The 14,013-nt window shown below is 39.3% G+C and overlaps 1 protein-coding gene across 9 annotated transcripts in view; it reads right to left on the bottom strand.

Moving 5' to 3' along the window:
• Positions 1-1,078: 1,078 nt before the first annotated feature.
• nim1ka (NIM1 serine/threonine protein kinase a) overlaps positions 1,079-14,013 on the bottom strand; it is a 28,694-nt gene continuing 15,759 nt past the window's right edge. For 8 of the 9 annotated variants that reach the window (XM_069187212.1, XM_015365866.2, XM_015365821.2 and 5 more), the window contains 4 exons: positions 12,725-13,281; positions 10,259-10,615; positions 5,754-6,022; positions 1,079-1,966 (listed from right to left, as the gene is read on the bottom strand). In XM_069187212.1, the coding sequence (XP_069043313.1) occupies positions 1,223-1,966; positions 5,754-6,022; positions 10,259-10,550 (1,305 nt within the window). In that variant the 5' untranslated portion in view covers positions 10,551-10,615; positions 12,725-13,281 and the 3' untranslated portion in view covers positions 1,079-1,222. The remainder of the gene's footprint in view (positions 1,967-5,753; positions 6,023-10,258; positions 10,616-12,724; positions 13,282-14,013) is intronic. The other variant, XM_015365882.2, reaches the window with a different exon arrangement.

The following is a 14,013-nucleotide window of genomic DNA, read 5'->3' as shown; positions in this document are numbered from 1 at the left end:
GCTGAAATTAGATCATCTTGGTACAGATGTATTCAATGGAAAATATATTTAGCAATTTAGCAATTTCTTCAGCTCATTTTATGTGTGTAAATGGTACTCACATTTTGACTTACTGAACTAATTATTATCAATAGTTCAGGTTGGTAGCTGCGTTGGCATGCGTAGACTTATCAATTATTATCTTATTGAACAAAATATTTTTCAAGTGCATTTTGCAGGTACCTGTACCTAGATTATTATGTTATGTTACTTTCCTCCTGTCAGGGTTGACATCCTTCCTTTAGAGGGCGCACTAACCTTTCCTGAGATCTATGTTAGTCTGATATCTGTATTTGCACCTGGGGTGTATTGCATATTGACTTCTGTATATAAGCCTAGGGCATCCCTTGCTCAGGGCTCAGCTTTGGAATATGGATGTCCGAAGGCTCGCCTACTACCGGGCTATAAAGACACCTGAGGGCACAGGCCTTGCCACAGACATCCTGACCCTCTGAGCCCAGGGCCTGGAGAACCTGGCCCCGTGCCTCCCGGGATTGTTTATGTTTCCTACGTGTCTGGAAGGAAGGACTGGTCTGGAGTTATGGACTGTACCCTGACTTTCCCTGTGAATTCGCCTGGAACTAGATGCCTTGTTTAATCCCCTGAGCACCAGATCACTGAATTCTTGCACCATCAATAAACCTGACTGCGTTTTCCCGAAATCTGTCTCCTGCCTTTTCTGGGTAATGCCGCTCCACATAGGGTCCAAACTACAAACCTCCGTGACACCTCCAATTCACTAGATCCAAACTGCCATTGTGAAGTTCTCTTTATTTCACTAGATATAAGTGATGTTTGAACCACAGTCTCATTTTCAAATTTGTAAATAAACCCAAAATGTGATTAAATACCAAATGCACATGAGCAGATAGGGATATTTTAATCAAATAATGGGACTGAAATATACAGTTTTATTACTTGGCATTTTTTATGGGTAGGGTGTCCATAATGCCATTTTCATTGTGGCGGTCATGGCTTTGCTAACAGATCAGTAATTTTACACTGTTCTGAGGTCAGAACGCTAGAAAAAAAGAAACAATGAGATTTAAAGGCTGTGTTTATTCAGTTTTATATTACAAAACCATGAACTATTAAACAAAGCATCTGGAAAATTAACCACAGTAAACATTTCTTCCCCATCTCTCGCAAAATCCATTATTTAAGACACTCGGAGGCTGCGAGTCTATAAAATGGAGCACAGTTTGGATGTGTGCCGGATCTCTCGGTAAGGCTGGAGCCTCTCTTTCTTGGTTTCCCGGACAACGTGCGTGACCACAGGCATGCTGTCCACGGCTCTTCTCTTCTGCACCCGGTGCAGGAGGATCCGGTACACCCCAGTGATGGAGCTGCGGCAGTCCTTGCCCTGGTTGTTGCGGATGTGCTCTTCTGTGATGCCCAGGCTCTCCAGAGCCGCCTTCACCTCCGCTTCGTCCTCATCCAGCTCGGCAGGCTCGGCGAGGTACATGGGGTCCAGTTTGAAAGGCTCCATGGGATTGGGGAACTCCACAGACTGTAACCACTCACAGGCCATGATTTGGGCAATGGAGTGGCGGTCACTGGGCACAGGCTGCAAGATGCCCTTGATGAGTTTCTGGCATGACTCGGGCACATAGGGCGGGATGGTATAGTTCCCTTCCAGGATGCACTTCTTAAGCTTGGCTACGGTGTCGGCACGGAAAGGCATGGTGCCAGTCACCATAAAAAAGAGCAGGATGCCCAGTGCCCAAACGTCCACATAGCTTCCCACGTAGTTCTCATCTCTGAAGAGCTCGGGCGCCGCGTAAGGTGGTGAGCCACAGAAGGTGTTGAGAGTCTCCTCCTTCTTGCTGATTGTGCTGAAGCCAAAGTCACCCACTTTGACGCAGGTGTTACACGTGTAAAACACGTTCTCTGCCTTCAGGTCCCGATGGATGATGTTGCTGTCATGCTAAACATAGAGAACAAGAGTAAGAACAAAACGCCCTACTAAACAAATACAGAAAATATAATTACATTTATCATGGCGTTTATAGTCTGTAAGGAACAATTAATTTTCAAGAATACTGCACACTCCAATATTGAAGATATGGTATTAGTCATTAGATATAATAGCTAGAGGTTTTATAGCAGAAGACTATAAAGTTTGAATATCATATTTATAAATTAACATTATAAGCTTAGCTCTTGCTCCATGGACAAATCTTAGCAAGCAATTTTAAATGATTAGACATACAAATATTAACTTGAAGCATCCCATGTGTGCTTAATACTACATATACTTCACAGATTCTGAATAAAATCAAGAACACATGCAATGACTGTTTCTCCTTACTGGAGTTTAAAACTGTATTTCGGTCTTCCATCCCCAAGATGCCAATATAGCCACACTAAACCAAAAATAAGCGCTCATTAACAGGGATCCTATTCAATTACAGAAATCATCTGAATTAGCCATGCTTTTACTATAATGTGCTGTTCATACATTAGCAGGGCATGTGGGTACTGACATTACTCTACATCCCCGAGTTACAGTAGTAATATGTTTAATACTACAGTATTTCAGAGAATCTGTCAACAAATTCCTTCAATAAATGTTTTTGTTCACCAGGAACACACCAATTCCTTGAGAAGAGTAAAAAAGAAAGTATGAGACTGTTTGTGGAGCCTTCAGCTGCATGGATGCAAGAAGGTGAGACTTGAAATATGAGAGAAAGAGACAAAATGGGCAAAGCAAGAAAACAGATGTGAGAATGGCCAGGAGGCAGGTAAAAGGATATGCAAAGCTTAGAATCTGGGCTGTAAATTATGGGAACCCAGTTTAAGTATAATTTGGGCTTTTGACGTCTTTTTAGTATGTCCTTGTGAAAGGACACGGTCAGTGTAACCACATAATTTTAAATGTGAGATGCTATATCAAGCAGCACAGTGGCAGAGTGATGCTGGGACCCTGGGTTCTCTTCTGCACCCTGGCTGCTATCTGCATTGAGTTTGTCTTTTCTTCCCTTGTTAGTGTGGGTTTCCTCCCACAGGCCAGAGAAAGTCTGGTAGGTTAATTGGCCTCTGGAGGAACTGGCCATGGTGAGAGTGTGTGCTTGTTTTGTTTGTATCTGTGAGTGCCTTGTAAAGGACTGGCAGCCTGCCCTGTGCCCACTGCTAACTGGGATAACTCTGACTCCCCCGTGACACTGAATAAGAAGAAGCGTTTAGAAAATGGATGGATGGGTTAGAAAATGGGAGAGAAAGTAGGTGGGTGATCTAATCTTTTAGACGGAAGAGCTTTTATTAATAATTTTAAGACAGTATTTTATATATATTGAAATTGTTCATGAATTCATTTCTCAAAATATCTGCACCTGTGGCTGTGGAACCTTCTTCAGGTGTGTCTGTTGAAGGGTCAGGTGATATCAGGTCACATAAAAAAAAACTTTTACTTGTTCCTTAATTCCATACACAGTCTATTTAAACAGATCCTTTCCCTCACATGGAATTTCATTCCCTTTGAGTGCAACAGCTGTGCCTCCTTCTGCAGGTATTTCTGTAGTGAGGATAGTAGTTTCCGATGACCTGCCACTAGAGGGAGTTAAGGCCTCTATTGTTTGTGTCTGTTCAATTAAAAAAATGGAAGAGGGCTGCAGAGACACATTTTAATGTGAGATGGATTTAAACTATTTGGTATGTAAAGGGACTCACAATGGTTGGTTTATACTAGAGCAAATATTTGGTTTTTGGGAATGGAACATTTGGTTTAATAAAGGCTTCTGTGCACAATAATGTGCTGTCATTTGTGGTTTTCATGTGCGTAAGCCACATGAGTGGGAGACCTTCTGGAAAAGGCTCAAGATTACCCTAACCTTTACCAGGAATGCGTTGTTATGTAATAATGCATGGATCAGATATTATAAGAAGCTCCCAAATCCAAACTACAGAAAAGTGCAAGATGGCATAATAAAATAAGAATTTGTTGTGCACTGACTTCTCCTGCTATAATATGTTTCAAAAATGTCCCGATAGGTTTTTTTTTGGAATATGGAAGCATGTTTTTGGTGACCTCTGTGCTATGCACATCTTGTGCCAGTGTCTCCTATTTCTTCTGCAGCTTTATTATTTTGTTTTTTTAACATAAATGCATTCATGTAATCAGATCCTTGAGTCTTGTATCAGTCAGCCACTCGCTTACAATTGTCGCCCACAGTACTTTGCCCTCCAAGTTAGTCACAGTCTGCAAAATAATGAACTCAGTTTTATCTTCCTTGAGAATACACTGCATCAGCAACAGCAATCACTTTGCTGTATGGTAAACCATTCTTTCCCTTCAAAGTTTCTCTCAACTGTCCTGTTACTCTTAGTATGTAGCCTGTCTTAGATCCACCAGTTCTCAACCATGCGTCACAATCATCACAATCAGGGAGAGCAGATGTCTGAAGCTACAGTTCTGAAAGAGTGCTCTACAGCAGAGTACCATATTTCCCATTATGTTATACATGGCTCAGGAGGCAGATATACAGGTATAGGTGAAGTATAATCTTCTAGTTCAATTGCATTGCTCAGATAGTATTTAAAACAAACTTTTTTGTGCTTAAGCAATGCTTAAAACAATTGTGTCTGCTTCTGGCAAATTATTTGCCCAGATATCATTGGCGGGGTATGCAGTATATGGACATTACATGTCAAATGCATTGTGTGAGACAAATCCTGTCACCTTATTGAAAAGCACCTCAAGAGCAGTCACACCACCTGGTACCAAATAAACAGAGTGCAAATAAACTGCCTCTACTAATATAACAATTCATAGGCATTCAGTAGCCAATCAACATGCGCATAACTTCTTTTTACTGATTTTCTGTAAATTCACTCAATTTATTGAATTGCAATACATATCTCATCATCCCTTTTTCTTATCAGTCACAGATTCTGTGTTCTTCTGAATTATTGCTTACATTAGTTTAACTGCAGTGACTATAGGAAACCCTGGAGGACTGCAACTGAAATTGAAGGTTACAAATTCAATTTAATAACACACAGTAGCCTACCAATGACACCCAGTGGTCACAACCGTAGAGCCGGCTTTTGCACAATGCAAAAGCAGGCTTGTGCACACAGACCCTGCCTAAAGCGCATTGATAATCAATGAGCCTGTCTGTTCCAATCTGTATTACACTGGCTTTCTATTGATGTGGACCATGATTTGTATTCTGGATTAAGATTTTCCCTCAACATGGCTGACTAACAATGCAAATCATTTTACTTACCCACATGACTGCTTAATAGACAACATCACTAGACTAACCAGTTCTACAACGGAAATCTTTAAGTTATGTTACACAAATCTGTGTAGTTTTTAAATCGTGTTACGAACTATTTTGTTGCAAATAATTGTAAATGTTTCCCTTGAGCTATATATAAACAACGATATATACATTTTCGGGTGTGAAGAAAAAAGAATCATGTGGCTAAAGTACACTTCTCCCTGAAAGAGTGTGAATGATCTTTGACTTATGGGAAAACATCAGCTTTGACAAACAATTCCTGTTATCCTTAGAGGGAATGAAAAATAACATTGGAACCTGGAACCTTACATTAGACTAGAATATAGAGAAACTGTATTTCTATAAGCCTGTTATATTTATTGGTTTGACTGTGCATGCACAGTTGTTATGCTATGTTACACAGTTCGAGAACACAGTTCCATTAAGGAAGACGGGACAGATTCAGTGGAGAGATGCAGGCAGACTAACCATGTGTTTGACCGCAGAGAGGATCTGAGAGAAGACGATCCTGCTGTCGATGTCGGACAGCTTGCCCTCCATGTTAATCTTGGCAAAGAGCTCCCCTCCTCCTGCGTACTCCATGACGAGATGCAGCTTGGAAAGGGTCTCCACCACCTCGTAGAGCCGGATCACATTGGGATGGTGCAGCTTCTCCATACTGGAGATCTCCCTGGACAGCAGTCGTTGGGTCTTCTGATCCAGCTTCGTCTTGTCCAGGATTTTGATTGCTACTTTCTCTGGAAGAGATACAATGGGAAGGGGCCTCCTGAATCGAATCATGGGTAAAGCAGATCAAGCCATAGAAAAACATTACACACCAAGACCGATTCAAACCACAGACAAACTTCTTGGTCGGGGCTTTGTTGGGTGTGATGAATGTACCAAAGCAGCTTGTTGCAAGAATTGACTCCCTGTCGTAACTGAAGTTAACCAACAGGACATTGTGAGAAAAAAAAAAGAAGTACAATGAGACTTCTAAAAGGATGAAGGGAAGTCTTGGATGGTATAGATAACATATGGTAGGATAAGAAACTGAACAGACCAAAACCATCCAAAATATACAAGGATTTTCATTAGGCCAGAGATTATTCTGTTTTCCAGGTGTGAAGCGATCAGATAGCATTTGACTCCACTCCCCCCTGGAAGGGACACCAGCCTGTCACAGGGTCTACCTCCAGCATTGCTGGTTTCCATTCATACAGCTGGGTGGACTGGAGTAATTGGGTTGAGAATGAAATGGCCTTTAATTTACAGGAAGAAACACTATCTGGTAGGTTTACCAGTTTAGGGTTGTCAATATACTAAGGTCTATTAATGGTACTGTACTGACAGACAGAAGTCACAAAGCTTGGAGAGAACATACTGTAACAAAGTATTATAATAAACAACTTTCCTACATTTTCAGTAAATCAAATACACTACTGGTTTATAATATATGTGCCCTTGGTTTTCCTCACTCACACCTTCTGTGAACACAGAGGGGAATGGAACAGATGTCCCTTATTACATAACCCTTTAAGTTTCCCTAATGTGTTCTGAGAAGAGCTCCTAATTCTGTTGGTGATGTACCCATCATCAGTGCATTGTGAATCCCATGTCAATCTTATTAAAATAATCTTCATAATAACAGCTATCCCATTACACTCTGCAAGCTGCAAGGTTGCTGGGGGGGGGGTCTATATTTAGTCTTTATGTTGTAAGCCTTCTGAGGAGAGAACAGATCAATGCAGCATCAGTGAAGCAGTGAAGATGTGCAGGCCTGGATTAATGAATTTAATTTCATCTGCACGAAACCCACAATCTTTTTTTTCCTTTTCTATTTCCAGTTGTCTTTTAAACTGATATGTAGAGTGTCTAGAAATACATAGGTCACATGATCTGCCTTTACACTTTCTGAATATTTTGGAAAGCAGGAAAATTCGTTTCTGTCTCATGCAGTCAACTAGGGATTAATGACTTTGAGCTATACACTACAGATTTACTTTACAGAAGCAGAGATCTCTGGGTATTTCAGAGAGAAATTGCTCATTATACACATTTGAATCTACAATGCATACGGAAATAACATTGCTATATAATGTACTGTAACTTAATTTGTCTGTGAAAGTAAATTGAAGTTGTGTGGTGAAAGTGCTCACATGTATAAAAAAGACTTTGCTTTACTGGACATCGGCAGACAAAACAATTTAGAAAATGTGGACTTTCCCAACAGGGAAATGCATATACAGTATAATAAAACAAGGTACAAATAAATACAACATAAAAATTTGGGAATGTCAGAGGTGCCCTATAAGGGAAGGTCAACTGCTTACAATGGGTGTTGCTTGTGTTTCGTATGCTCTAGTGAAGTTTGTATTGTCATACATTTATGACAATTAAATAAAAACTTGTTTACTTATTATAAAAATTATAAAAAGAACAATTTTTTATTGACTGTGTTGATTGAGATGGTTAAAAATGAGTCAAAAGATCCTAAAAGCATATATAATATACTGAATGTATTTCTCATATAACTGTGCTTTTGGGCTGACGGGCTGACACACCTTCTTCTCTATTAATCCATTAAACTGGGGGTTTACTGTACTAATACTATAAAGGCCTGATATATAAAGAAACAGGATAACCCTACAGTTCCATTCCATACATTTCAAAATAGTTTAAAAAAAATCTTTTAAGGAAGACTTTATTAAAGCTTAATTTTGGATAATATAATCTTATTGAATATATTACCATAGACAATGGTGTGAAAGCTTTCTAAATATGTGAGAATCATAGTGAGTAAAATAGCATTTCTTTTTCACATCAGTTTTTAACCATTGTTTCAGCTTTCTACTGTACCAAAAACTACCTGCATGTTGTGAGTACAGTACTAGATGCATGTAATATTGTGTAAAAAAGCCATTTGAAGGTATGTACCAAGGGTAAAGAATGATAAATTATTAAAAAAAAACATTGAGATTAAATTTCTGTTCTTACCTATTAAGCACTTTTATCTAATGTATCCAATTTTAAACTTTTGCTGCATTAGTTATGTTTTCCAACTCCACCTCATCATTCAATCTACCAAGCTTCAGCAACGTTGCAGAGCTTTGTGTTTTGTTACGGAAATAGAATCTACACCAAACATTCAAATTTGATGGAGTATGTGGCTGTTCAAGTAATACAAAGGATACCTAAAACCAAAAACTATTTTTAACAATTAAGAGGAAAAATCAGAAATTAATACTGTCTTTCAGGGTAGAATGGGTTAGCTCTTTTACCTAAAATACTACATAAAATATTGTAACAATCCTTCTGCTCTATAAAGCATCTTTTAACAGTTCTGATACATGCTTTCCATAAATAAGGTTAAAAACAGTCATAGTGTATTCATAACCCCTACAAAACATAATAAAATAACATGAATGAAAGCCACATTGCAATATAACATTTGACAAAAATTATCAGGACCTCTATTACCAAATTGCAGAAGCTTTCAAAGTTCTTAATTGTGTCTTCCATCATTTTCACCTGACTTCTCTCTACCTGGACTTCTGCTCTTACACTTTCTCTTAAAAGTCCTCTTCATGAATACCTGTGTGTCTGTAATGTCATTTGCACAAATGTTTCTAAAGTATTCCTGCAAGTTGTTATATTGTGCAGTGTAGTGTTCATGGTGTTTTTTTGCAAAAAAACAACCATTAAATCAAAAGATCAACTCACCTGAATTAGAATATTCAGAGAAACTCATCTTTAGTGGCTTTAAATTTGCCAATAACTTTTGCATATATCCAAAAGGATGACATCAACTGGGGGGTTGGGAATTTGTGTCAGATGGGTGAGTCACCATGTGTGAATTCCACATCAGATTTTAAGTTTTGTTTATGCTCATTCAAATATAGCAGATTTACCATCTGCACTGGGACCACTACTCTCCCTAAAGTATATTAATGATCTAGATTTTGCTATAGTTATTGAACTAATCAGGTTTTTATAGATTATGACAAAATTGGAGAATTAGTGAACACCATAGCAGCAGGAAATAAAATTAAAAAATTAATCAAAGAACACATTGAAATTCAAGACAGGTCAAGGACTTGGCATATTACATTTGACGTAAAAAAGTGTAGAATATTGTAGGCATTTATGCAAAAACAAACTATAAATACACAACGGAAAACACGGGGCCAGAAGAGTTGTTTATGTTGCCACATTATTTACATCTTCTAGACAATGTGGGTAGGCAATGTAAAGACATACATTTAGGATACGTGCATAATGAGTAGAATTTAAATGGTGTTCTGTTAAAATTGTATAATGCAGTGTTATATACAGTAAATGTATATTGCAATACACTATAAGGCCTCATTTGAAATAGTGTGCACAATTGTGGTCACCATGCTACAGAATAGATATTGCTTGTCTCTGGAATCGGTTCAGAGGACAGCAACCTGATGCATTCCTGGACAAAGGATTGTCTTGCTCTGACACAGGCTGAAAGAACTGAGCCTTTCTAGTCTTGAGAGAAGATTACAAAGGTAACTGATTACAGAATTTAAAATGAAATAGCAGCAACTACACGCGAGGGCATTTCAAACCAAAAATCAGAGGAAGGATGTTACACAAAGGGTTGTGGGAGTGTGTAACAAGGCATGATGTTGTAGCTGATATCCTGGCTTCTTTAAAAAAACGAATGGATGAGTTAGCCATTTATCAACCAAATGGGCTAGACAGGCTGAATAGTCACCTTGTGTTAGCAACCTTTCTGATGTTCAAAATGTGCATACACCACTGTGCAATGTACAGAGCTGTTTTGAAAAGCACGTTTGATTAGTGTAATACCCAATTTGATAATATATTATTGTTATTTTGGGATGAAACATTATTTCACAGCATAGCAAGCTCTACAATGCCAGCCACTTTCTTCTCAACCCCAGACAGATGCAGGAGCAGTAGCCCTGTGTTGACGGGAGGGAGGGCAGCAAATCTCTTACCTTTGGTGAGGGAGTGGATGCCCAGTTTGACCTGGGAGAAATTGCCGCTGCCGATCTCGCCTCGCACCCTGTAGAAGCCGATCCTCTTGCCCAGGGTCAGCTCCTTGACCACCTTCTCGTCCTGGGACATGTCGAGGGTGAGCTTCTCGAAGGGAGTGAGCCGCCGGTGCTGCCCACCTTCCTCCTCGGCATAGCACTCAGTGCGGAGGTAGTCCTCAGCGCTGTCCTGCCGGCTCCAGCGCGCATACCGCTGGCTCCCCAAGCCCCCCCCATTCATGTACACCGCCGTCATGGTGCCGCACCCTTAACTCATGGCAGGGCTCCCGCAGGACAGCGCTAGGAGGGCTGCGATGGCAACTGCAAAGAGACCCGAGCAACAAGCCACCTTCAGCAAAATGGTCCTGCTTTTCTAAAAGGTTTCAGTTTTTCAAGCAGAAGTCTGTCAGGGAGGTCAAGTCAAGTATAAGGAAGGAGGAGAAGAAGAAAAAAAGAGAGGACTATGAAAGACCAACAGGCTTTGACCTTGCCTCTTCTACACAGGGCAACAATCAATTAAAAATGTTTTCAACTCTATCACCCTGTAACTCACTGGAGCTCAGCGGGAGTGAGCCTAGATGGGAGACCTCCTGGGAAAAATCAGGTCTTGGAAGAGGTCTTAGAGGGGCCGGTAGGAGGTGCTCGGCTCGCGGTCTGTGTGGATCCTAATGCCCCAGTATAGTGACAGGAACAGTATACTGTAAAAAGGTGCCGTCATTCGTAAAAACGTAAAACCGAGGACCTGACTCTCTGTGGTCATTAAAAATCCCAGGGCGTTTTTGGAAAAGAGTAGTTGTGTTACCCCTGCATCTTGGCTACACTACCTTCCCCCGAGCCTTTATCAGTCTTGACCTCCTAAAAGACCCCATGTAAAAACTGGCTTCTTTACTCTGTTCTTCTCCCCACTGATAGCTGATGTGTGGTGAGCGTTCACTATGGCTGCCATCGCATCATCCAGGTGGGGCTGCACATTGGTGGTGGTGGAGGGGAGTCCCCATTACCTGTAAAGCGCTTTGAGTGGAGTGTGCAGAATACATACATATAAATGTAATGAGTTATTCTTATTAAACAGTATAGCGCAGCATGGTAGTAGCATATGGTACTGCTACAGCCTGACAAGTTTTTGGGTCCTGGGTTCGAGTCAGACCAGAACACATTGCAGAGTACGGAGTTTCCATGTTCATGTGGATTTTCTCAGGGTGGTCTGGTATCCTCAAACCCTCCCCAGACTAAATCTACTAGTGTGTGTGCCCTGCAAAGTAGTGACATCAGGTCCATGCTGTGTTCCGGCTTTCTATCCTGTATTTCTGGGATAGTCTTTATGTTACTCAGGCCCAATGAGGAATATATGGCTTTCTGACAATAGATGGATGGATTAAACAGTAAGAAAAGAAAATCAATTAATTTATTTATAGAGCTCCTTGATAGACAGTGAAAGCAACACAATCTGAAGCAATCACAATCTCTTGTGACACACTACCAAAAAAGGAAAACAAATGGTCAAGCACACATTTCTGAGATATAAATATAAAATCGCATAGAACAGTAAAATGTCCATACCATAAAATAAGGTAATATGAGGAGTTCTTCAAGGACAACTGAATGTCCTGAACTCCATTAGGATATTTTTAATTCTAGGTAGAAATGAGAAGTCTGGTAACTCATCATACTTTTATCACAACGGGTACTTTAAAACATGCATCATAAGGCAAATAAAAATTTGTAGCAACAAGGATAACTTACATAAATTGCTTCAGTATTATGAATTATAGTATATTATCAAAGCTGAATTTTAGTTTGGACTTACAGTGAAATTCAAAATCCAAGATTTACCCAGATAAATTATTTAAAAAAATGAATGACATGCATTTAAAAATGAATGAACTGTTACATTGTTCCATTAATAAAGCAACAACAATAAAGGCAAGCTTTCAGAGTGAATAAACCAATCATTCCATATGATGCCCAGCTGTGCTGGATTTAAATGTATTATTAATTAATCATCCAAGCAGCTCAGTCTATTAATTTCAATGATTTGTGTTTCATATGCAGTGTTCTTTCATGCGTGCGGTTTGACGTTAAAACTGAGAGCTACTGTAGGAGAAGCCAGAACAAAAGATAGGATGTTCATTGCAGTTTACAGAAGCACAAAAGAACTATAGAGCTAAGGTAAGATTATTTGAATTCGTTGTGGCAATTATCTGATGTCAAAGTCATGTCCACACTGTGGATCAATCATTAATATTTCTTTCAAAAATAGCTTACAAAACATCTTAAAATTGACGGGTAAGCTTTTCAATTTCAGAGCAACACTTTTCATTTATTCTCATAAAAACCTTCCCTATGCAAAACATTGTGAAGGATAAATCCGTTAAAAAATTTTCAAGGTGAGTTCAATCCCTTTTGTCTTTGCATTTGTGTAAATCTTACCTTCATATACCTCTGCCATGTAGAAAAGAATTGCTCCAAAGTTCATCTCCTTGGCTTTCCACATGTCATAATTTTCCGAAGGCTCTTCAGTGTGGACAATCTAGGATATTGTAATTCATTTATTGCAATGGTATGCCATGAAAACAGAGTTTGCATTTAAGTAAAAGCCTTTAAAAAAAGGCTTAAAAGCGTCAGTTTAACCAAACAAAAGTTGTTGTTCTTGTCTCTCTCTTCTTGCCATTCTAAAGCCACACTTCAGCACATGGGAAGAGAGTTTCACGTTGCCTCTAGATTACTAGCATTTCCAGGTTTGGTTTAGTTGTAAATTAAAAAAGTGGCTCGGCGAAGTAAACTTTGACACAAGGCAAATCAAGGCAAACTGAAGGCTCCAGGTGAGTTGCCGGCTAGGAATTCCTACTAACAGTTCATGAATGCTGTCAAGGCTTTGGCCTTTTCATCCTCTGTCACCGTTTCTTGTTTGACCTGGGGTTCGGTATCTCCATCGTTGCTGACTCATGGCCTCTGCCGTGGCCACTCTGCTGGGATTCCCATTGTTCCTGTCGTCAGACACAAAGATAGGATTAAAGGGAACAGCTACGCATCTTAATCTGTTCCTTATTTAGGCTTCACTAAAGCCCTGAAGTTTGCGAAATGGAAAAGGGATTCCCCAGGCCAGTCAAAAGATCAAGAAGGAAATTCAAATACCTCCTCTTATCATTGTCAACATCTATCACATGAGTTCAGATTGCCTTAGTAACGATAAGAAAGCATCAAGTACAGAAACAATACCATTTTACAATATATGTCTTCAGGGCAAACTGATATAGAATTAATTAATAATAAGATGAAGTAAGAAAAAAAACTGTCTACATATCTTCATGCTAAAGTTCCCTAAAAACACATTAGCATATTTTATTATTAGCCTATTTTATTTAATCAGATTTTCATTGTAATATTATGCAACAGTTTTAATAAAGCTAAGCTTTCCATAGTTTTGCTTTTCTTTTTAAAATCAGGAATGCAAAAGCTGCCCTTAAAGAAGTGCTTCTTCCTTGTAAGGAAGGGATGGGATGAAGCATTTTGATGATATAATATGACATTTTATCCAGCAAAGCATATACTTTGCTGAACATTTGTTCTATTTTTCTTTTCATTCTTGTATTTTTTCTTGGGTAGAAATTATTTAAATAAAAAGACTGTGACTTTGAATGACCTAGACTTGGGGGTTAGTTCCCTGTTATGCAAAAGCTCCATGACATTTAGCTGTAACCCTGTACCACTAAACTCTC

Source organism: Lepisosteus oculatus, chromosome 3 (genome assembly GCF_040954835.1).
Source record: "Lepisosteus oculatus isolate fLepOcu1 chromosome 3, fLepOcu1.hap2, whole genome shotgun sequence".
NCBI classification, from domain to species: Eukaryota; Metazoa; Chordata; class Actinopteri; order Semionotiformes; family Lepisosteidae; genus Lepisosteus; species Lepisosteus oculatus.
This window is presented reverse-complemented; position numbering and strand designations above follow the sequence as displayed.